Here is a 24,227-nt window from a genome sequence, read left to right as displayed (position 1 = left end):
CTCGGGCGAAGAAAATACTCTTTGCAGCCTGGTACCTTTGCATCAAGGATAATTCCATAATTTAATTGCTTTTTCGAATATCTATTTCCTGCCAGCAAAAAAAAAAAAAAAAAAAAAAAAAAAAAAAACTATGTATGAAGTGTTGTCATGTTCTACTCGGCTGACTTTTTTGGGAATTAACACCACTGGCACAAATCAAAATTAACTTTTTAGGGCGAGCAGAACGGGATTAGAAAGGAAGATGAAGCTTTGAAGATGGGGGGTGGGGTGGGGTGGGGAATGGGGAGAAATGGCATGGTGACAAGGGCAGTATGAAAGCCGAAGTGACAGGATCTTGGCGACACTGTGTGTGTCTTATGAAACCCATCACGCTTAGCTGGGATCTGCTCACAACCAAATGCAATTCTGGAGGCTTGGGACACTTGAGAGTCTGCAGGTTTCACTATTTTTTAAGGTTCTGCTTGGTCAAAGGATGTGGCAGGCAGAAGTGGTTTTGCCCATGCCCTTTGTTTTCCGCAACCTGTGAAGGCGTTGGAATTCATGGGGAACTCGGTTTACAGGTGACATGAAGGTTGCTCACTAGCTCACTTTGAGGGAGAGAGATCACCCCGGATTATCTCCACAGCAAGGTAAGGAGGAAGAGAGTGGGTAACAGCAATGCAAAGTGAGATTCAGTTAGCCACTTCAGGGCCTCAACAGAGGGTGAGGAGTTGGAGGCAGCTTCAAACCGGAAAAGGCAAGAAAACCAATTCTCTCCATCAGAGCCTGGGAATGGAGGTCCCCATCTGACCTCTGACCTCCAGAGCCCTAAGGCGGTTTGTTCACTTGGATTGCCTTAGGGTCCGAAGCTGGCGGTGACTATGACAGCAGCAATGAGTGGGTGCTGCAGACCCCTCTTTGGGAACCAAGAGTTCCTCCCCAGAGTTCTTTCTCCTACCCCACCAACTAGCCTCTTAAAACCAACTACCTTCCTGGTGGCACCTTTCCTTACCACACGTCTTGGTGAGGCCAGTTACTCCTGGACCGCAGCTATGTTTCCTGAGGGAAAAGCAGGGGAGCTCACGAAATAGTGAAGAAAGCAAGGCCAAGTAATAAATAACAGCTACTTCCAGTTGTCCCGACACTAAATCCACTCTGAATCTCACCTGTTTGCTGCCCATGCCACCCCCCACCCCACCCCCAATAACCTAGACAGGTCCTTTTCTGTCTCATCAAGTCTGGAAAACTCCTAATTGGATCTCTGGCTTGGTTTTTCCCTCTGTCCAATCCATCTTAAAACAATCAGTGCACAATTTATTGCCCAAAGCGTTTGAGCGTGTTCGATGGTGAAGGAAAGAGCCAGCAGCGAGAAGGAATTTGAAGACAGGAAAGAAAGGAGATAAATTACGAAGCTCGATCTCGGAGGGAATGGGGGAAACGGTGTTAGGATGCGGAGGGGCCGGAGACATCTCTGTCTAAGCACCTCTTGGCTAAGCATGATGTCCTAACCCTGATACCCAGCATGCACATACGAAGGCAGGCATGGTGGCGCGTGACTGTGACCCTAGTCCCGGGGAAGTGGATCCCTATGCTCAGTAGCCAGCAAGCCAGCCTAGCTGAACCAGGGTGAGAGAGACCCTGTCTAAAACAAAACAAAACAAAACAAAACATGTGGATGGCTTCCAAGGAATAACACTCAAAGATGCACCTGCACATGTGTTTGCTGGAGAGAGAGAGAGAGAGAGAGAGAGAGAGAGAGAGAGAGAGAGAGAGAGAGAGAGAGAGAGAGAGAAGGGGAGGGGGAGGGGAGGGGAGGGGGGGGGGGGAGGGAAAGGAGATAGATATTTGGGTAGAAAATAGTCTTTGAAGAGAAAGGAGGTTCCCCTTTCTATTCCTCAGAATTCTGAAAAGGAAGGAAAGGGAGGAGGGGAGATGGGGGTGCAGTAAACATTTGAGTGCACGAAGAGGGGAAAGTTTATGAAAACCATTCATCTGAGCCTTGAGCCTTAAAAACTAATAGAATGCTTTAGAGCCGCCTTCATGGGAACCTAAGAGGAAGTGGTCAAAATGAATAAAGAATGCTGAACAGGCTTGAAGGTCCGTGAACGCTGGACAGCACGGATCTGTCACGGAGCCAGCAGGCATGGCTTTCCCCCAGAGATTCTCAGCAAGCTAGAAGCAGAGGCAGCGGAGAGGCATGTCCCAAGTTTACAAACTGTAGAAAATTATCGTGGGAGGTCCTGAGGCTCCAGCACATGGGCTTTGGGCATCGTTAGAGTGACTGATAAAGCATCCAAGGCCTTCAGAAGATGGATTAGGACACCGGGGAGACAGGAAGGGACCCGATATCCTGATGAGATTAAGGAAAAAGCAAACAGGACTAGAAAAGCCAGCGATCAGAAGCAGATAGCCAGAGAGGGGATGCTAGATCTTTCCACCCCGTGTTCCTGGTGCTGCCTTCTGGTGCGTACGAAGGCAACCCCCTTTCTACAGGCCAGCCCTGCTCTTATTTAAACCTGAAGCACCCCACTAGAAATCCATCACTATGGAGCGAACACGTGCTCTTCTGCAGTCTCCCAGCTCTTGCCATCTGGTCAAGCTCTCCAAGTGTTTGCTCTTGAAAAGTGTTTCTGTAAATAGGCATGCTGCTCTGGTGGGGGGAAGGGAACTAAAGACGAGGACTGTGCTGCCTGCACCTGCCTTGGTGGGGTCCCACTTACCCACTGATTTGTCAAAGCCAACATGGTCGCTTCAGGAGAGATGCTAATTGCTGGCCTCTGTGGAGTTTCTTTGCTACTAGCTCTCCTTATGCGCTGTTTGTAGGACAAGTGCTGCGGCCTCAGGCTTGTGAAGTGACGGTAACACTCTGGCAGGGATTTTACATCCATCTTTGTTAAATTTCAGTATGTAAGTTCTGACTGGGTGCTCCAGCCAGCTGGTAACTTTTGGAACCTTGCATTTTTTTGTCACTACAAACAAAGAACATGTTAGCCTTTCCTTCATCCCTTCCAATTTGGTCTCTTGTAAAAAGCCAGTTCTCCTAGAGGAGATTTATTGATTTAAATTTTGTGTAGGCTGGAGCCAAATTGTTGATTTGAATTTTTATGAGCCCGAGTCAAGTACAGAAGCCTGAGTATTACAACAAGAACATCCTGGGAGCCAAGAGTAATCTTTTAATTCATGTTCCTTTGTTTATTTATTCTCTGAGTCCATCACAATGAACAGACTCTGAAGCTGGCCCACAGACACGGGCGACACACTCCCGGACGCGACGAGAACATTTAACGTCTAGAAAGACAGAATTTTGATAAATTTCAACAAAATGAAGTGAAGATGTTTTGCTGTCTGAGATCCAGAGGAACACTGAAGACTGAAATTGGTTTAAGGGGGAATGAAGGAGAGGAGATGGAGTGTTTGAGGAGAAACAACACAGAACCCAGGAAACGTGTTTAAAGGAAAGAAGGTCCAGGCTCCTCGGAGCACCAGGTGTTAAAAGGGATGGAATTTCAGATATAAAGGCATGGGACCAAAGTGATCCAGGTACCCTGTCTGATAACGTTGAGCCTGATGCTAAGGCGAAGCCACTGAGGGTTTGCTCAGGAAGGAGTTGATATTTGCACATTTAAGGTCATCCTATCTTTTGTGTGTAAGCTCAAGGAGATCAAATGAATGCCAGTTAGGAATTTAGGACAGTATCCTGGGCTGGAAAATGGACCAATATGAGCAGGGTAGACAAGGACTTGCAGGTTACTGGTGAATAAGCAACTGGTTTCTGTATAGATACAAGGTCGGGGAGGAGGAAACAATTTGGATGGTGAACGGCTTGGCATGAACATTCCCGCTACGGTTCTCACGAGCATCCAGAACCGAGGACCACACATTTGAGACACACTGGATGTTACAGGTCAAGCTTGGCCCCGTGCCTTTGTCTGGAAGACCCTCTCTTGAAGAATGTCTTATAGTTAGCTCCTGCTGTATGACCACTGAGAAGACCCGATCTGGTACTTCCACTGTCTCTGTGGAGATGGACTTGAGAGGCGTTTGGTTGAATGGGTTTGCAGTGGGTCACTCAGGAAGAACGATGGGCAGAGAGACCACCAGCTGGGGGCAGTGTGCTCTCTTCCTGTAGCATGAAGACTATTCTGTGAGGTCGTGGATGAGACTGACTGGTTTTTCTCACAGCATGGTCACCTTAGTATAGAGTGTTTACAGGGCAACCCGGTGCTCTCTCTGTGCACTCCAACTATGAAGTAAGTGGCAGAATACCCTCATTTTGAAAGAAACTTGTTTCTTACTAAACAACTTAGCCTGCTACGAGGGCCTATCTCCTTTTAAGATTCTAACTCTTAATGTGGGAGATACTTTTATAGTTACCATTGCTGAATACAATCTGCCTGAAAGAGTATGGAAAACAAAAGCGTGGGGCCAAATATATATGATGGTTGCTAATGGCAACAGTCCTTCTAATTTACATTGAGACATACAATAAAGAAACAAACATTACAATAGTATGTATTCAGTGTATGCCTGAGGGTTTGTTTGTTTGGCTTTTTTTTTTTTTTTTCTTTTTTTTTGAAATCACTGTCTTTGATTCTTCCTCCAACTTCCCAAGAATTACCCATTAGACTTGCAGATAATTTTAGAGCAGGTGAGTAGGTCCACTAGAAATTGGCTTCCATCCAGCGCACACACTACGCAGTATTAAGGTTACGGGAAATATTCTGTCTGGCTCCTATCGCTGATGAATTCCATATTCAGACTTATTGCTGAAGAAAAAAAAGCAATGCTACATTCATAGGCTATTTTGATCCGGGTACATTCACCACAGTAGAAAAGCAAGAACCCTTTTAATTTATCTAGTTCCTAAAAGAATATTCAGTAAATTCTTTCCTCATTTTCTTTGTAGCTTAAAGTCTCCACTTGGGGAAAAATGGTAATTATTTGCATTCACTCTTAATGTGGTTTTTCTATTTTTTTCAGCTCATTCACAGACTTTACCAGATAAAAGTATTATAAAAAGGGTACAAGTCATTTATAACCCTTTAATCAATACTAGAATAAAAGAGCTAATTACCCTTTGGTCAATACCAGCAGAAGACATTTAACTTAATCTCTAAAGTAAATCAGGTTTGGATAGTCCTTTACTGTGGTATGGAGGAAACAGACCATAAAACTCCATGGAAACCAAAACTATACTTTCTTTTTTATTTACAAAGGTGGACCCAGTTTATAAAAGGCACAGTGTTTTAAATATCAGTCAGAACAGTCAGAATGATTACTTAAATGACCCAATTTTGCTTTTCCTACAATTTTCTGTTTGGCTTTCCTCTAGACTAGTCCAAAAAAAAAAAAAAAAAAAAAAAAAAAGAGTTAAAACTACTCTGTACATTCAGCCCTCAGTCTAATAAATCAAGTTACATCTGAGCTGTAAGTATTTAAAGGAAACACTAACAACTCTCCATTAATGGATGAATAGATGCACAGAGAAGTTTCCTCACAGCGCAACAAATGTAGCCTTAATAAAAAGGAAATGCTGAAACGTGCAACAACACGACAACACAGTTCCAGGACATTACGCTAATGCCGCCGAGCCAGTCACAGGACAGACGCTGCCCAACTCCACTTATAGAAAGTATTAAAAGAGGGGAAGGTGGTGGTTTCCAGGGACTGTGAGGGCAGACAGCAGGGAATGCCGAAGGTCAAGTTTTGTTTATACTGGAGTGGTAGATCCCTCTACCACGTGCCTGTCATCAGCACCACAAGGTACGCTTACAGTTTCAAGAGGGAAAATACCATGTCAGATGTTTTACAAAAACAAACAAACGAAACCAAAAACCCCTCGTTGTTATATACTCATCATCATCAGCTCAACAACTTTTACCAATAATTATCTTCAAAGATTAAGAAGCAGAGTTCTGAAGAGTTCCAAACACAGAGGACGAGGAACACAGCCCAGTGGGGTCACAAACGAACTTTCGATGGCTTTATGAAATCCCTGCACTTTATGGGGAATGGAAGTTTTCTTGTTCAAGTTTCTGTTCAATAGACGAGCTACTTGGAGACCGAGACAGCGCTCCCTTTGTGGTCCAGGGCCCCGCCTTTGTCTTATACAGAGCCACAGAGACATCTATTAAGCTAGGATTCTGATGGCCCTGTGGGGTAATGAATTAACTCACATAGAACAAAAAGACAGTGAAGCCAGGAGAGTTGACATATGTAGCAAAGGACTGAGATTTTCAACGGAAGGAATTGGACTTTTTTTTTTTTTAAACTTACTTTAAATGCGCTTAGAAACAGAGTGAGGGAAAATGATTGCTTCCTCTAAGAGTCCAGAAGACTCTCATAGAAGTGGTAGCATGGACCAGCTTGCAAAGGCTAGGGAATGCTGGGCCTTGAAATGAGGACAATCTGAGTTGTTCCTCAGGGGTTGTCTTCCAGCTTTTGAGGTGGGGTCGGACTATCATTGGCTGGGAGCTTGACAAGTAGGCTAGGCTGGCTGGCCAGTGGGCTGGAGGGATCTGCCTCCCCCTGCTTCCCCTGCCTCTCCCTGCCTTTCCCTGCCTCCCCCTGCTTCCCCCTGCCTTTCCCTGCCTCCCCCTGCTTCCCCTGCCTTTCCCTGCCTCCCCCTGCTTCCCCTGCCTCTCCCTGCTTCCCCTGCCTCTCCCTGCCTCCCCCTGCTTCCCCTGCCTCTCCCTGCCTTTCCCTGCTTCCACTGCTTCCCCCTACCTTCCCCTGCCTCCCCCTGCCTCTCCCTGCCTTCCCCTGCCTCCCCAGCAACAGGGCGCAAGCCCACAACTACCGTGCTCAGCTTTTAAAATGTGTGTTCTGGGGATTGAACTCAGGTCTTTTCACTTTGTCGACTGCTCTATCTCACCAGCCCTTTAGAGTTTGTATTTGAAGTTATTATGATTTCAGAGCAATGGCTTTCAAACTTTTAATGCATTTTTTTCCAGGAATGAAAAGAATCATGCTTTTTATCGTATGATAAAAGTTCCAAACATCTCAATTTCCTTTTTACAGGCAGGGTTTGTTTGCTTGTTTGTTTTTTTGGTGCAGGTGAGTGCGGTGGAGGCTAGAGAAGTCTGTTGTAGGAGGCACAGCTGACTGACAGCCCAGCCATGCTGGTCCCATCATTGCTCCTCCAGATGCCATCAGTCCACCCTGAGGTGACACGTACACTCTGAGGGACATACTGTCCTCCAGTTGGCAGCTATAATATGCACGTCCCCATCAACCTGATGAGACTTTCTTACCACCAAATTATAAGTTGGAGACTTTTTCTGCTGGATTTCCTTTTTTCTCTCTCCTTTCTAAGATGCCATAACAACTGAAGGCTGTCCCTAGCTCCATTTGCCTGTCCTCTCACATTTACCACTTAGAAGCTCTATCCTGCACCCTAAGCTGAGGGAGGCTTGCCACACCCCTGCCTTCCTATCAACTCTGTCTACTCATAATTACCGACAATTACTATGATAGAATCTTGACTAAATTATTAAACTAAATTTTGATTAGCAGATATGAGGCGTGTGGTAAAATCTGTAGCATTACTGTCAAGTACACAGCGAGTTAAAAAAAAAAAGTCATACCTGTTGATAAGGAGATTGTGGTCAAGTTGTGGAGAAACATCTTACCAAGAAAAAGTGGCTTTAGTAAAACCCACGAGTTTACTGTTAAGTGCCAGAGCTCCCAATCGGTCTGTGCATCGAATCTATCGCAACGGATTTTCAGTGTGCAAGGCCAGAAGAGAAGAAATCATTGCTGCAGCCTTGCCAATCTTTTATCTATAAAACTGGATAATTTCGTATGAAGAATGATTGTAGGAAATAACAAGAAAATGAGAGAAGGCCCTATAAATTTCAAGGGGTTGCTAACTGAGGTTACTTTTCCTGCTGCCAAATGACTTCATTTTTGACGTGCTCTTATGTTCTTCAGCAGTAAGCATCTGTCTCCTATCCATTGCTCAGCCAAGGTACAAATAGGAGTTAGGATGAAAGGCTAGAGGGAGAAGGGGCAGGAGAAACACAAGCAACCCTGTGTATTCCGGTCATGTAGCTTGGAGAAGCAACGGGATGCTAATCCTGCAATAGTCAATTTCTCCTTATCCCCTGAAACTGATGCTGACGTTTCCGTTTATCCATTCAGTTCCTTTAGACTCCTTGTCAAATCTCTTCCAGTTGCCAAGCAACAATAACAGCAGTTCTGTACATAAGCATTAGGCAATAACCATTGTCAGTGTTTCTCCTTTCTTTGAAAGGGAAATTTAATGACCCTTTCCTATGAGAAAATGATGGCGAGAACGGGTCCCACAGTGAGATCGGAAAGCTATGCAGCTGGTGTTCTTGCTATCCGAATCCAAGGGTTGGGCTAAATTAAACCCTCATGAAAAATTATAACATTAAGGTTTTCCCTCTGAAGCTTGTACGTTTGCTTGTTTGTTTTTTTAAAATAACAACTATATTCCATTAAAACTCATCCTAGATCCTGTGAAATGGTTTCCCTATGGAACGGGTTCATAGTCTAGAGATGTGTGACATCTTCATTCTGCTAAAAATCTCTTTAATCAAAAGCTTGGTTGTCTTTTTTTTTTCTCTTGACAACACTCCACCCCAAATAAAAACATGGGCTATATTCTCAGCACTTTGTAAAGCCCAGACCAAGAGTTACATGAAAAAAATAAGATGAGGTGTGCTTACTAGGAAATATTAAGGTACCCATCCATCCGCGGTGGATGGAAACTTGGGCACAGACACAAAGCTTGCAGCAATGGTGATGATACTTCCTTGCAAGCAGCGTGGACAAGAGGCTCTTGTCCCTTTTCATTTTAATGGCTCTATATGGTTCTTGTTTATAATCCAATTTACCTCAATAACTCGAGCAGCTCTAAAAGCTATTCACAATAAACGGCTTCTCAGCAATGGTATCATAGACTGAGCGATCTCTCATTTCTGTGTCATCAGATCGTCTTGTCTCAATGACTTTTTGCGCAGCTCAGCAATAGCTATCAAAGTCTGAAAGTCAGGCCCACTTTTCAGTGTTTTCTCCTCTGGACTTTTCTTCGCCTTTTCATTCGTGATTGTATGGGAATTTTCATTTTCACCCCCCTCCCCTCCGCCCCGGAAGAAATGTTAACTAGAGGCATTTTCCTCATTTTTGCTTGTAAAATATACAGATGATCTCCCCGCGCACCCGAATCCTTTACGTTTACAGCATTAAAAGCTCGTAAAGGGGTTGCACATTTACTATTGTGTTTCATGATGTCACACTGGGGAGTTGAACTGGGGGACCTCACCCATGCCAGGTGATGTCTGTCTCCACACCTGAGTGTGCCTCCAGCCTGACTTAGTGACAGGATGAGTTAAATGGCTTGTTTCCAGTTGTTCAGCTAGTCACCGGGGAGCTGACAGCTGTTGCCTTCTATAAGCAGGCTTTTCCCTAGTGTTCCTTATAGAGGCCATTCCCAAGGGTCCGTCCCCCCCCCCCCCCCCCCCGTGGCTCAGGAATCACTCATCACTGGAAAGACTTATCAAATCACAGCCTGGACTCTAGGGATTCGCTAATTCTATAGGCAAGGATTCCCTTTTCTTTTCATCCACAAGTTTTCTTATTAAATTGAATCTGAATGATAATAATACATTTAAAAAAGACCCTGACAAAAATTCTATTTTTTCCTATACAACTTATCATTATCCTAAAACTATGTAAACCAACTTCACTTTATACCTAAGTGTGTTAAGCACGAAGTAACTCAATAGTCACTGTCAACTAATTTATTTATGGCGTTTCTACTGTTGAACTCTGATTTAAAGAAAAGTAACTTATGCACTCATGCATGTGTGTGCAAACACACACACACACACACACACCTACATGTAATTAAAAACAATAAAAAGAAAATTTTAATGAGATAAAAAATGGGAAATTAGCCATGAACATTGTTATTCCCAACTATAAGAATTTAGGCTGCCCACGGGCTTGTTTCTGTTGTCCACCTTCAATCAAGTTTGCTTTGAGGATCCATTCCGTGAGCAGCTGCTCAGCTGGCAACCTCATTTGTTGTCCTAACCTGCTGGGGACCACGGTGCTGACTCACCATCTTCTAAAGACGTTTCTTTCCCGCAGAAGCACACGTAGTCAACCCAAGCAACCCAACGAAGCCCCGGTTTCTAGGAGCAATTTAAAATATTCTTTAATAGCAGCGGGTATGAAAATGAGATGACATTTCCATTAACCTACATACCATTTTTCAAGAAGCCTTGAGGTCTGATGAAATTTCAGAAATGGGATTTCCTAAGTCTCTAACGAACTTAACTGTTCAAATACTTGTGTTCATTCGTCTGTCATCCACTCATTTACCCAGCGATAAGCAAGGGGCCAACCATAGGTCAAGTCCAAGAAAGTAGGCGCCACGTCCTAGTCTTACCTCAGGGACACATACCACTAAGGCCTACATTACACGCAAGCAAGCAAGCTGTGATGAAAGATGCAGAGGACGTTCGGGGGGGCGGGGCATAGCCATGCAGGGCAGTAAGAGAAGAGGGGGTATCCAAGAGATCCTGAGTGGAAGAGCAGTGAGGCTCAGGCCCTGGAGGAAGATATACCCTACAGTAACCTGCTTTTGCAATGGCTTGGGGCAAATATATTGAAGTCACAATGGCGGGGCTGACGGGCACATGCGGAAAGACAGAGGTAGAAAAAGGTAAGGAGGAAGACAGAAGTCTGGTCATGAAGATGTAGCCATGCTAAGGAAACTGAGCTTCTATCTGAGCTGCATTTACAACTTAAGTCCTTATAATCCAACAGTACAAAGTTATTTTTAAATAAAATGTCACAAATATCTATTACAAGTTTTATTTGTCTAGAATATTAAATGTTATTAGTTTCTTTTCTGGACTAAAAAAACTGCAGAAAGACAAAGCTATTTCTTCAAAGTACTCACTTCTATTTTCTATCTACCCCATTGGTTCATTAGAGATATAAAAAGAACTCACCTCACGATCAATTTTTTTTTAAAAGAAAAGATTATGTCTTTCCCTGTTTATTGCTTTATTTTTTTGTAGGTACATTTATACGTGTGCATGTCTGTGCATATTTGTGTGTGTGTGCATGCATGTGTGATGTGTGTGTGTATGCATGTATGTGTGTGTGTGTGTGTGTGTGTGTGTGTGTGTGCGCGCGCCCGTGTGTGTGTGTGTGCATGCGCATGTGTGTGGGCATGCCAGTGGCCATCCCTGAGTGTCATCATTTCTCATGAGCCATCCATCTGTTTTTGGAGGAAGGTCTCTCAGTGGTCCTTGGAGCTCTTTGATTTGGCTGGCTAACAAATTCTAGGGATTCACTGGTCTCTGCCCTCCCTGTGCTGTGATGACCAGCTCAGGCCACCAAGCCTGCCTGTTAGGTGAGTGCTAGGTCCCACCTCAGGTCTCCATGCTTGCCTACAAGCCCTGCTCTGACTGAGCCAGCTCCCTAGCCAGCATGAAACAGAAGGCCTTTTATTTAATTTATTTTTTGCCATCACAAGACTTTTATTTTTTAATTTCCCACAGTTGTTAACTAGATATTGTATCAAAAGCACTAGAGATCTGCTCAGTAATCTACAGAAGCTTGTAACGTAAGGCCTAACAGTTGTTATTATTCTTAATTTTCAGAACTGAAATACCACTGCTTTGTGTGACAGATTGAGAAACAAACTAATCATAAAAGGCCACAAAAGCTAATAACTAAAGGAAATAAATATACTAAAAATAAATCAGAGTAAAACTACACGTGATCAGAAACTCTGTTGTTTATTATGGCTTATTTGATCAAGTTGAGAAATCTATTAACTTTTGACATGGGAGGGTGGAACTCAGTAACGAGGCAGAGGGGCTTCGCTTTCATTGTCACACAGAGTCACAATATTTGCAACGTAAACATCACCCTTACTCAAAAATATACCGTTTTGATGAGTTATTCACGTAGCAAAACACCCCACTATTCGTATTCCTCCTCACACAGGCACCTGACAGCACCTGACAGCGCACTGATGCCTGCACTAAACATGACACCATCACGTCCACCCTCCGTGGAATGCGTCCAGACACATCAGCCTGTTTCATTCATTGATCTGAGTAAGACAATCTAACGCTGCCTGCTCTGCCTTCCATGGCGGTCAGTCCACTAGGCGTGTTTTGTAGGGATTATTTGCTATAAATCTCATTCCACAGAGCGCCTTCCCATTTCTACAGCTCGACCTGGAGACCATTGGATCCACCCGTCAATGGGTGGCTGAAAGAGGGCCAGTTTTTGGTCAGTTCTAGGCAGCTCACTCCAACTTTTCAAACAGGGGAACACATAGTCTCATTTAAATAAAGGGAGAATATGAAGACACAGTATCAAGGAGATGCATCTTTCTGCTCTTGTTTATTCAGTGATCAAAGAGTAAATATCAATAGAAACAATGGCACAGTAACCCAGGCCCTTCTGCGTCAACACCTCAGATAACACAATCGAGCAGCAGGGCCTAGAATGATGCTTGTTTTGAACGAACGACGAGGTAGCACAACAGGATGTTTGTAACATGTGTCATTTGATAGGAAAACACATATAGGTTTCCAGTGACGTAAGTCACAGGTCTTGCTACCATGGGCTTTTCCGCATTTCATGCCTGAAAAGAACTGTTAATTTCTCCTAGATGTGAGTGATGATAAAATGTACTTTTATAGTCTAAGACAAAAGAGGTTCCATCCATGTCCATGGAAGCCTGGATTCCACCTCTGGTCCACTGAAGGTTCATGGCCCAGGGGAAGTGGCACCCCATTCCTTAGTTCCCACTGCCTCTGCCCATCACCCTCAGGCCCACACTGGCTCTCTGTCTTCCAAACACAGCTGCCTCAGTGCATTTTTAAGCGCTTACTTTGCTTGCTTTATATAGGATTCTCCGCCCTCAGATCCCACCAGCTTTAGCCGTTCTAATACGACCTTCTCTCAAAGGGCTCTTGGGACATCGTCATGGGAAGGAGTCACCTTTCTACCTCCCTTCCCGCCAAAGCACACCTGATGTGTCTTTCTCAAAGCTGTTGCCATGGTCTGAAATGACTGCACGCATTTCTCTGTTATTATGTTTATCTTTGGCTTCTCTACCTTAAATGAGCAGGTGGCTCATCTCTATGTCCTGTGCCATATCACTGGCATCCAGTAAAGAAGAAGATTGCAGGGACTTCACAAATATTGCTCCTCTTAGCAGTCATCCTATAGCTTTTAGTATGGTAGGGCTACAAAGAGACGAGGGACAAATCCCCACACTTAAGTAAATGACAGTCTGAGAAAAACCAAATAGCACAATTGATAAAGCATCAGATCTTAAGTAAATTATAGTCCAATGGAGTCTGGAGTACTTCTGGGGAAGGGAGCATGAGTAGACGGTGACAGAGATTCCTGCCCAGGCATGACATACCTTAGTCTTTGTTGCTAAAGAGTAGGTTAGGTAGACGTATCTCAACGGGCTATGATACATGACCTTTAGGAGTTGATGTTACAATGTATTAATTAACACACAGATGACAAGAGAATGACGTTGACCCAAAGTCAAATAAGCTTTCCAGTCTGGTAAGGGTGGAGAATGGTGACCAGTTTATAACCAATGTGAAAGGTGAAGGGGTGGGGTCGGTGTCATTAACTCTCAGGGTTGAGAGACACATAAAAGAACAAATGGAAGGACCACAAGATGGTTGGAGAGGAAGTCTTATGCTCCAGCTCTTAGATGCTGTCTCCTCGCTATGTGAATCAAGTCTCATGACTCACCTGAGCTGTTGCCCAGTGTGTCTATACATCATGGAGCTGATGGTCAAAAACGAGGAAATACATGCATTGTGTTTACCACACACCCTGCAGAGGCAACTTTCTGGTAAACAGTACGCAGATGCAACAACCTTTCTGTGTATCTCTGCAGACCACTTTTCACTTCTCCCATTATAATCAAGTTTTTTTGTTTGTTTGTTTGTTTTACCAGCAGGGATTGTTATCTAGTCTGCAGCTTCTGAGAGCCAACATATAGCAGGGACTTACCTTCTCCTTGACATTCACATGGGTCTTGAGTTCAGCCATCTTCCTTCTAGGGGTGTAAGCCCTATTAAAAAAAATGGATAAAGGAAATGGTTAATGTTTCAAGGATGAATGTCCAATATGTCTTTGTTTATGTTCCGTTGTGGTTTGAATGAGAATGCCCCCCCCAACAGGCTCATATATTTGAATGATTAGTCCCCAGTTGGTGGACTGCTTAGGAAGATCAGGAGGCGTGGCCTTGGTGAAGGTGCTATATCACTAGCAGTGGGATCTGGGCTTTCAAAAGCTGATGTCATTCCCTGCTCTCTCTGTCTCTCTGTCTCTGTCTCTGTCTCTCTCTCTTTCTGTCTCTCTCCCCTCTCCCTCCCTCCATCCCTTTCTCTCTCTCTCCCTCCCTCCCTCCATCCCCCCCCTCTCCCTCTCTCTCTCATGCCTTCCTGCTGCCGTGCTTCCCACCATGATACTCACCAACTCACCCTCTGAAACTCTGAGTTCCTAATAAACTTTCTTCTATTCATTGTCTTGGTCATGGTGTCTCAGCACAGTAATAAAAAGCAACACCTGACACGGTGTAAACCATTCCGTTCAGCCCTGATAGTAAGTACTGTTTTAGAAATACTTCCCACTTAAACATTTGGCTGAGCTGTGTTCTAGAGCATGCTATGGACACTATGCAGGGCAAGGAACAGCTTTTTTATCCATATTGCACTGACATGGAGAGTGACACCAACAGACAGGAACCAACCCCAACTGTGTTCCTTCTCATTTTGAAAAGGGAAAAGTAGGGGAAGCAGTCCAAAGCTGAAGTTGTACCAATTTCAAACAAGCATTTCCATGGCAATCCTCACCATCCCAGGGTTATGGTCAGTTCCTGTATGTCACAGTCAATCCCTGTACGTCACGGTTACACACATTAGGTGTTTTGAATACAAATTGGGAGTAATACAGAATGAGTCAGGAAAAACGGCCACGACGCTACATGTAAGAAACCCTGCTTTTTCTTTTCCTTCCATCTGGACCATTCTCGCCTTGCGTTGGCCATTTCTTTTCTGTCAACTTCATCTTAGCTCAGGTTTCCTCTTCCATAAGAAAGGGCTTTCCTGACCACTTCAGCCACAGATGTCACCTCTCTGGTTTGCTCTCCATTGGTACACTTAGCAAAACATTATTGACAAGTTCTGGGACACACAGGTGCACTCACCACATCTTCTCAAGAGCATGACCCAGCCCCAGCCCCAGCCTCACTGGACCCTGAACATTGTCTGCCATCTCCTTACTCTCAACTCTGGGCCTGCACCTTTGTTTTCTGTGGAGCAGCCCCACCCTGAGATCTGGGTCCCTAACGCCACGCTGGGGTAGTTTTGTTTCTCCTGTCTGACCACAAATCTTTGACCATTGCTATTGAAAATGTATCCTAAGTCTTTAATAGTTTTGATCTTTTTCAGATAGAGAATAAATGACTCAAATGCCTGACGGATTGGCCCAGAAGTTCGCAGCTACCAATTCTCTGAATACATATGATGCATTTGCATGTTGACCATTTTTTGTCAATCAAAACTCATGGAAACACTTTCTCATGTTCTTTCTGAATTTTGGCATAGTGTAACACCGCCCCCCCCCCCAGCTCAACAGAAGATATATGTATGGCTCTGCTTGCAAAAAAAAAGTTTTGATTTTTTTTCCACTTTCTTTTAAACCTAGGACTTAAATCAAATACAAATTTTGATTTAATACCATTTGTCAGTTTCTGAATGAAAGCTTGACAATATCCAGTGCAGACCTATTTCAATTAATCTCAAATAGGAATCTGTTTAGACATATTATCAAATACTGGAAACAATCAGATTTTATTTTTAGAACTTTCCAAAAAGTGCTGCCAACTGACCTGTGCGTTTGGGCATCCTAGCCAGAGGCCCTGCACACTCATTCCCAGGAAGGCGACTTTTTGCGACATGCTCTGTGCAGACAGCCACCCCATTGAAAATACCTCTCACCTTGTTCAGTTGGCAAACGCTATGTCTCCAAAACTGGCATAAGGGAGACAGCAAATGTGCTAGCTGGCGAACCGTACCTCCATTTTGTTCTGGCTTACTCTTGCTCTTGAATGGTTCTAGGAAAAGACTGTTTTCTGGCTGTCTCTAACAATGAACAGGGAAGCTATGCAGGGCTCTTCTGATTATAGGCACGGAAAGTGAAATCTTTGTCAACACCATGCCTGTAAAACATCCACAAGGATGGCGCTTGGAAGACTTCTGTTTGGGCGTCTTACTCAGATGGAAGTTCTGGCATTAAATAAACATCCGCTGATTATACGGCCCTTTCCCATGCATGACTGCATATCCATGTGTGACTGTGTATATATAGGAGGGATTGTTAAGATGTATACATATTGAGCTATACAGGAAGTGAGCAGCGACACTTGCTTTGGAGTCACTTGATAGAAAAAACCTGCGAGCCATAGCTACACCAGCTGGATTTTCTGGACACGTCTAATTTTTCCATTACAGACATGTGAAACCTGATGGAAGAGGTTTTGTTTGCTTTTGCAGTTGGACTTTAAATCTACATGTGATATACAGCACTTTCTAAAGCTGGAGAGTTATAATCCACAGAAGAGTCATGAAGAGATCCCAGTGAACAGATGTTTCTAAGTTCTGAGAAAGTGACAGCCCTGATGGTAAGCTACGTTCCCTCCCCCCCCCCACACACTCTCTCTCTCTCTCTCTCTCTCTCTCTCTCACACACACACACACACACACACACACACACACACACACACACACACACGGTGGAGGGCTGCCCCTACAGGCTCCTTTTTAAACGGCATCTTTCTGCTGGCTGGTATACAATAGGTTGGGAAATTGCTCATAGTTGCCATTATGGAAGCTAATTGAAGGGCTTCAATCTAAACAGATCAAAAATTTAGTCTGCCTTTAAAAACTGTGAGCCAGGTCGCTAGGCATGGAGTTGGGTTCTACTGATGAGGACAGGTGCCGGGGACACTGTGGGTGGGTGAGGGAGAACCGCTGCCCTCAGGTGTTCACTAACATTTGCACCCTCCAGTTGGCGCCAGTCCTGCCTGGGTGTTCAGAATCACACACCTTACCCGTCAACGCTTCCTGTACCTATGAGAACAGACTCCTTCCTGCCCCTTGTGAGGACGAGCGGCCCTCAACTTTTGAGAACCTTGTTTCCTGCTAAGAACTGCACCTGGCTAGTCAGTCCCAAGGAATCTCTATCATGTTTACTCTACACAGGAAAGGCATGTGTCCTCCGAGAAGCACATTTTTACTTCCTCCCATATGACAAGCCCAGGATCCAACTGTGTGAAACAGCAGCTCCACAAGCTGCAGACAGAAGTCTCCAGTGCTGGCTCTTCTCAGGCCCTTTGGTGAGTGTTTAGAGACAAAAGACCTCCCCAATTCCTCCAGTCCATGCTAGTGTATCATGGCTCAATGTGATGCAACACTCATTCCTTAACGCTTGCTGATCACAAGAGCTCCAAGTCTACAAGGCAGGGAGACCTCTGACTTCTTGGAGTAGCTGGGGAAACCTGGTTTCTAGTTCTTATTAGCACTATTCCTGCAACAGACCAATGCCTGGGGCCTAACTGTAGGTATGTACTATATACAGCATTTGGGTTACTGGCAGGCTGCACAGAGGTTAGCATACAACACATAGCCTATGTGTGAAAGAGGTCACATAATCTAGACCTGTGTACGTGCACCCCATGGTGTTTGCACAACAACAGCTTTGCTTAGTGATGCTAACACACACACACACACACACACACACACAGACACACACACACACACACACACACACACACACGACTTTACTCTCGTCTACGGAGGCATGTTCCCAGGCAGTTTATCAGTCAGCCACGTTAAGGTGCCTAAGAATGACAACACATTCATATAGCATTTCAAAAGCATGGTTAATATTTTAAGACTTTTTTTTTTCTTAAAATTATAACTTTGTATTGCAGTAATAGCATTACAAATATGTTTAGGTATCATATGTTTTACTAATACCCTAGACAAAAATAAAGATCAAGAAAGTTGCAAAAAACTTATTAGGCAAAGACATCAATCACAAAGGAAAGAATTCATGGTTTTACTTTATCATCTCTATACTCCCCCAGAGTAAAATTAATAAAACATAAACATGGTTAACAGCGACCACTTCAGGCACAAAGTTCTATCAAACTGAAGTACTCACCGAGCCATGACCTTACTTAGTACACACTAATACCATTCTGAAAACCCATTTGCTTACAAACAAAAGTGAACATTTTTATGAGAAATAAACCCTTATAGTAGGGATTCTAGCTAACATATTTGCCTCAGCGTTTCTAACTGACGTGACACAAGGAAGTGTAATGTGTAGGTCAGTGTGATCAATTACCAACTCCAAGTTCAAATATTTGTGTTTCTCCCACACTCGTGGAAACAGGAAAACTTCCAAGACTAGCCTGAGACACAGACTGGCTGGCCGCTGGCTCAGCACTTCCCCTGGCTCTCTGCGGAGGCGGTGACACGGTTTCATTTTTGTTTCTCTGAAACCCTGGTGGCTCTCCGCTTCGGTTTTCTGTTCTCAGGCATTACGTCACACTGCCTGAGTTGGACTTGGAGAGCCAGAGGAAGGGCAGGAGGGAAACGTCCGGAAACGATCTGAACAGTGTCCCTTGAAGTACTGAGAACAGTTTCCCGTGGTCTGCAAAATTGTGACAACCTGTACACCTGGGGTTATCAGCAGAGTTGTGAGTTATCATCATGAGCTGCAGGAGTGCGGGGGAAGTGTCCTCGCTTCACCCTGGTACGGGGCAGGGACCCTTCTGAGCTCCTGCCTAATGGCCAGAAGCTCTTCAATTAAGGTGCTTGGAAAAGAGAAGGTTGCGAGGCCCATTGGAACTGGAATTGTAATTAATAACAACCGCTTTAGGCACTCCCTTATCCAGCCAGTCTGGCTTGGACTGTGCTAGAAGTATAAAATACTGCCAGGACCTTACAGACTTAACACATAAAGAATGTAAACTGTCTCATTCATATTTTTATATTGACTGTATGCTGAAATGACTGTATTGAATAAGTGAAGTTAAGCAAAGTGTATTATCCATTTTTATTCATTTACTTTATTATTATCTTTTTAATGTGTCTAATCGTGTCTGTGGGCATACATTATGTTTCTACTCTGCACATGCTGTGCCACGGCATGTGGTTCTTGGAGTGTGGTTCCCAGAGGCATGTCCTCAGCACTACTGGGGACTTGTTAGAAACACAAGTGGTCTGTCACGTGTCAGGCTGGCTAGAGCTGAAGGGTGAGGGAAAGAGGGCTTCCACCCGCCTCAAGAGTGGAGTCTGCTCGCTAATGTGAGACTGGACTCACCATCCTTGGAACATAAAGAGAGCCTTCCCTCGGTGCCAACACAGCACGCAATAGATGGGGTCCCACAGAAGTCAACATGGATAAATGTAGCTATTTCCTACAAACCAAGCAGTGCTTCTTTCACTAACATTATTAACAGCAACTATAGTACATTTTGGACTATAAGACGCACCTGACCATAAGACGCTCCCAGTTTTTACAACAGTGAAACAAGAAAAACAGTAAAAACAACAATTGGATCATAAGATGCACCCTAATTTCCCCACCAATTTTGGACAGGCGGGGTGTATCTTATGGTCTGAAAAATACAGCAGAACACTTATGGAGAACTTGCGGTGTGCCAGGCTTTAGATACAAGTAGTTCGGTTTGTTTGCTTTTCATTTGTCCCTCTTACCCTTGAGGTGAAAACTACAGCTCTTGCCATTCTATACTAGTGAGCACAAAGAGACTAATAAATCAAGATCCTACCTAGACTCAAACTGACTTAGCCTGCAGCAGCTGTCATGGCGTTCATGGACTCTGAACTATGGTACAGACGGACTTTGTTGTTGTTGTTTGAGACAGGGGTTCCTCTGTGTAGCCTTGGCTGTCCTGGACTCACTTTGTAGACCAGGCTGGCCTTGAATGATGCCACAGGCCTCTAATCCCAGCACTCAGGGAGGCAGAGGCAGAAGGACAGTCTTGAAGGTCCCACTTTTGGCCAAAATGATGTCCACCAGTCTCCCGGAATAAAAATGTCTTAAAGAGATGCCTGCAGTTTTTCTTAGTTCAGGGCACCCTGCAACCTTTGAAAGATCACAGACTGACTTATTTCATTGGCATCAGTTATCCCGGAGCAATGTGCCATATGACTGGATAGGAAACAAGACAGTGGGGCTTGGACAGGGGAGCTGAGAGAGCTCCGTGTGTTTCTAAAGGGTGCCCTTCCTCCTGACGGGGCCCCAGGTAGGGCTGGCATGTGAGCCTCAGGTATGGAGAAGAGGTGATGTCCTCAATGACCTTAATGGTACTGCGAGTCAGAAAAGGCAGCTGGAGCTGATGGGGACTCTTAGAGTGGCAGGAAGCTGAACATTCACCATAGAAAAGGGTGTGTGTGCGTGCCGGGTTTGATGTAGCAGGCTATTTATCTCTCTATAGATAACCTTTAAGCCAGTTCAGAGAGCCACTGCCCAGTGTTCTATGCACAGAAGGGCACTGGCATGCCAAGAGAAGAGGAAAATACTTATTCTTTTGTAAAATTGAGAGTTTCTCTACATTTACGACCAGGATTCCTGCCTGCCTGGACTTCCCTCAGGTGCTCTTTTTATCTGCCCTCATAATTAGTGAGATCTCAGATTTACATTCCATGGGTCCTTACTTTTAAGAACTGCTCGTACATTTAAGGTCTTGTGTAGAGCCCTGTTCCTTAGAGAAGATTCTCTTTAATTGCTAAGAATGAGGCTACACAAACAACGCGACAGCCTGGTGACAGAAATATGAATTTTGTAAGTCAGTACTTGCGTGGGCCTTTTTTTGTTTAATTTGGAGGAAAAAAATCTCAAGGTTGCCTTTTTTTATTCAAAGACACTTCAATGTACTCAGCCTACTGTTAGCACAACTCCACTGAATAGCATTTTAAGGGCAAATGTCAGGAAAAATTTGTTCACATTTAAAAGCCTTGGCTCAGCCTCTTTTGAAAAGCGGGGTTAGCCTTTCCTTTATAAATGTCCCTGCCTTCTAAATTCTTTGTGGGGGGAAGAAAGAGAATTGAATGTTTTATTTAAACAGGTCATTAACAGTCAATACTTATTTGAAAAGGCCTGCTTTAGAGCAGATAAAAGCTGCCACCACTTAGAATATCGCTTGAGCGGATCTGGGGCAGGATGTGCTGATGCAAGTTTCAGACCTCTCTGAAAAAATGTCTTCCCCAACAAACAGGTGTTCATGCAGGTGGCAGGGACCCATGCCCCTAAGCACCCCATGTACACTGCAAAGACAGGTGTTCACACAGGTGGCAGGGTCCTGTGCCTCTGAGCACCCCATGTACACTGACAGTCAGGTGTTCATGGAGGGGGCAGAGACCTGTGCCTCAGAACACCCCGTGTACACTGTACAGACAGGTGTTCACGCAGGTGGCAGGGACCTGTGCCTCTGAACACCCTGTGTACACTGTGTTCATGCAGGTAGCAGGGTCCTGTGCCTTTGATCACCCTGTGTATACTGCACAGACAGGCGTTCACATAGGTAGCAAGGTCCCATACCTCTGAACACCCCATTTACATTGCACACACAGGTGTTCACACAAGTGGCAGGGACCTGTGCCCCTGACCACCCCGTGTACACCGCAAAGACAGGTGTTCACACAGGTGACAGTGTCCCATGCTTCTGAGCACCCTGTATACACTGCACACACAGGTGTTCGTGCAGGTGGCAGAGTCCCGGTGCCTCTGAGCACCCCACGTGCTCACACGGAGATACGGCAGGGTGAGTGCGAAGCAAACTACACGACAGGCCCCGCTTTGAATTTCCTCTTTTGCTAACAGTACTAGCAGAAGCCTATGAATGAAGATTAGTCATTTTTGCATAAAGTGCCAAAGCATCTCCCCTCCTGGGCTAAGTGCAAGTGGGAGCCAAAGAGCAGAGGGAAGTGGAAATAAATGGGGTGATCTCAGCTAGTGCAAGTTCAGTGTGTGTGTGTGTGTGTGTGTGTGTGTGTGTGTGTGTGTGTGTGTGTTGGGGGGGCTCTAACATTCATTGTGGTATGGCTTTTCTATTTAATTTGAAATATTTTTATTTCACAGGTCTTGGGAGGCTGAGGACTATAAATACATGCCTCTCTCCAAAAGCGACCTGACACTGGCTCTTATAAAGACCCACTTTGATAGCTAGCTTTTAAAAACAAACAAGTGTTTCCATAGAGATGCGGGTGACCTGGACTTTGCACAAGTAGCCACTTATTTCAGGATTTCAATTACACTTGGTTCCTTTAAGATGTAGTGATGTAAAATTGAGTCTTTAAAACATGCTCATCCTCAAAGATGCCTCTAGAAAGGCCAGTGTGATGGGAAGCAGAGAGGGGGTTCAGAAATCCAGCTTCTACAAACACACCACAGGGGGCTGTGTCCTTGTAGATCACACGCGTTCTCTTTCCCTTCCTTCCCATTGCCCCCAGGACAGATACCAAATCCCAGAAGGCTTGAGACAAGAGCTTGCACAACTCTTTAGCCTCCAGGACCCAAAGACCTTACCACCAAACCCTCCTCCAGTGCTGGAAAAGCAGCAGCATGCTTTCCTTCCCTCCATCTCTAACTACGTAGAGGAGACTCTCTCTCTGAAAGCACAAGGTTTTCCCTTTCTTCTTTGAGCACCCATGTAATAGCAGCAGTGGATCTGGTCCATGCGGAATGCAGGAGCGGCTGACGCTGACCCTGACTGAAAGCTTACTGTCTCCCCAGCACTTCCCTGGCCACTTCTCTAGGCATTTCCAGCTATCAATTCATCCTCTCCTCACCGGAGGCCTTACGCTAGCTGAGCCTGTGTTTTGGCCAACTTCCGCTTACAGAAAATGAGATGGAAGAACAGTGAGGTGAGGCACGCACAGAAGCCTCACAGCCGGTAAGCAGCTGAGGTGACGTTTGCACTTGGATCTCTTGTTCTCCAAAGAACTGACGGATCCGTGATAAGAAAGGCTTGTGTTCACACAAGCCCACAGAGGAATAGATGTGAAAGTGGGAGAGGGTTCCACCAGCAGTTGGAACCGATATGATCAAGGTTCTACAAGGAACAGCTGTGAGATCTGGTCTGTACCAGTGGTGAGGTCCACTCAGAGTCTGGTCACAAGGTTTGCTCTTGGAGGCAGCAGAGCTCGGTGCTTAAAAAAAAACTTTGTATAGTATCTATCCCAGAATATGGCATAGTTATCTCCAAGGGAAAGAGAATTCTGGGCTAGTAAAGAGGCCCCCCAACAAACATGGTGAATAAACAAACCTAAAGCTACACAGCTAATTCAGGAAGGCTGGCTCAGTCATCACTCAACAAACTCCTAGGAAAGGAACCGCTGGCTATTCAGAGCATATTTTGGGTTCAGAGTCTCTTGTCCAACCCAGGCACAACAGTCCTTGTTCTTAATAAATATCTAATGGCTTTCCCAAAGAAGCTGAGAGACACAGGTTCCTCCCACGTCCTTGAAATGTCACAGGTAGTGGCTGAATCAAAGAGTTTGACTCTCAGTATCAAACCGTCCCTCTTGGTCCTGTGCCCTTCCCCCCATTCGCCCATCAGGTCACCGCTCTTCCTAAGTTGTCCCTTGACTTACTCTCCAGGTCTCTTGGTGCGCGGCTTCGGGCAGGCTGTCCAGCTTCTGGCTCCCTCGGCAGCCAAATGGCCAATTCCTCCCCTGCAGGCCACCTTTATCAACTTTCGTTTACCGTAACCAGTAAGTCACTGCAATAGTGACGCAGGCGGAGCCAGGAACTGAAGTAGTGGCAGGATCTTGGGTGTGCCTGAGTAATCAGTGCACTGGTGGCCTCAGCCATCCAGGGCTGAGAGGACCTCCCTTACGGAATGGGGACAGTTTCCTTTTCGTAAAGTCAGTGTCGCTGTCGTCACGCCCTTCTGCTCACCCCGAGGGAAGCAGATCCATAAAGCTGTAACCATAACACCGACTGTGCAGAGGCTGGGAGTCGCCAGCCGTCGTGTCAAAGGTCAGTTCTGGGTATGACTGTCTGTTAAGGGCTTCTCATCTTCCCAATGACAACAGGATCGGCGCATTAATCAATGAGCCGATAGTTCTGGCACTGTACCCAGCAGCACTCATTTCTAAATCCTGGGTCTGGTTCTA

General features: G+C 45.0%; 1 protein-coding gene across 1 annotated transcript in view; it reads right to left on the bottom strand.

The window, feature by feature from the left end:
- Spats2l (spermatogenesis associated serine rich 2 like) overlaps positions 1–24,227 on the bottom strand; it is a 176,814-nt gene that overhangs the window by 80,664 nt on the left and 71,923 nt on the right. Inside the window, exon 4 of the mRNA XM_051153842.1 lies at positions 14,023–14,083. Coding sequence (XP_051009799.1) covers positions 14,023–14,083 — 61 coding nt within the window. The remainder of the gene's footprint in view (positions 1–14,022; positions 14,084–24,227) is intronic.

This window comes from Acomys russatus, chromosome 12 (genome assembly GCF_903995435.1).
Source record: "Acomys russatus chromosome 12, mAcoRus1.1, whole genome shotgun sequence".
NCBI lineage: Eukaryota > Metazoa > Chordata > Mammalia > Rodentia > Muridae > Acomys > Acomys russatus.
This window is presented reverse-complemented; position numbering and strand designations above follow the sequence as displayed.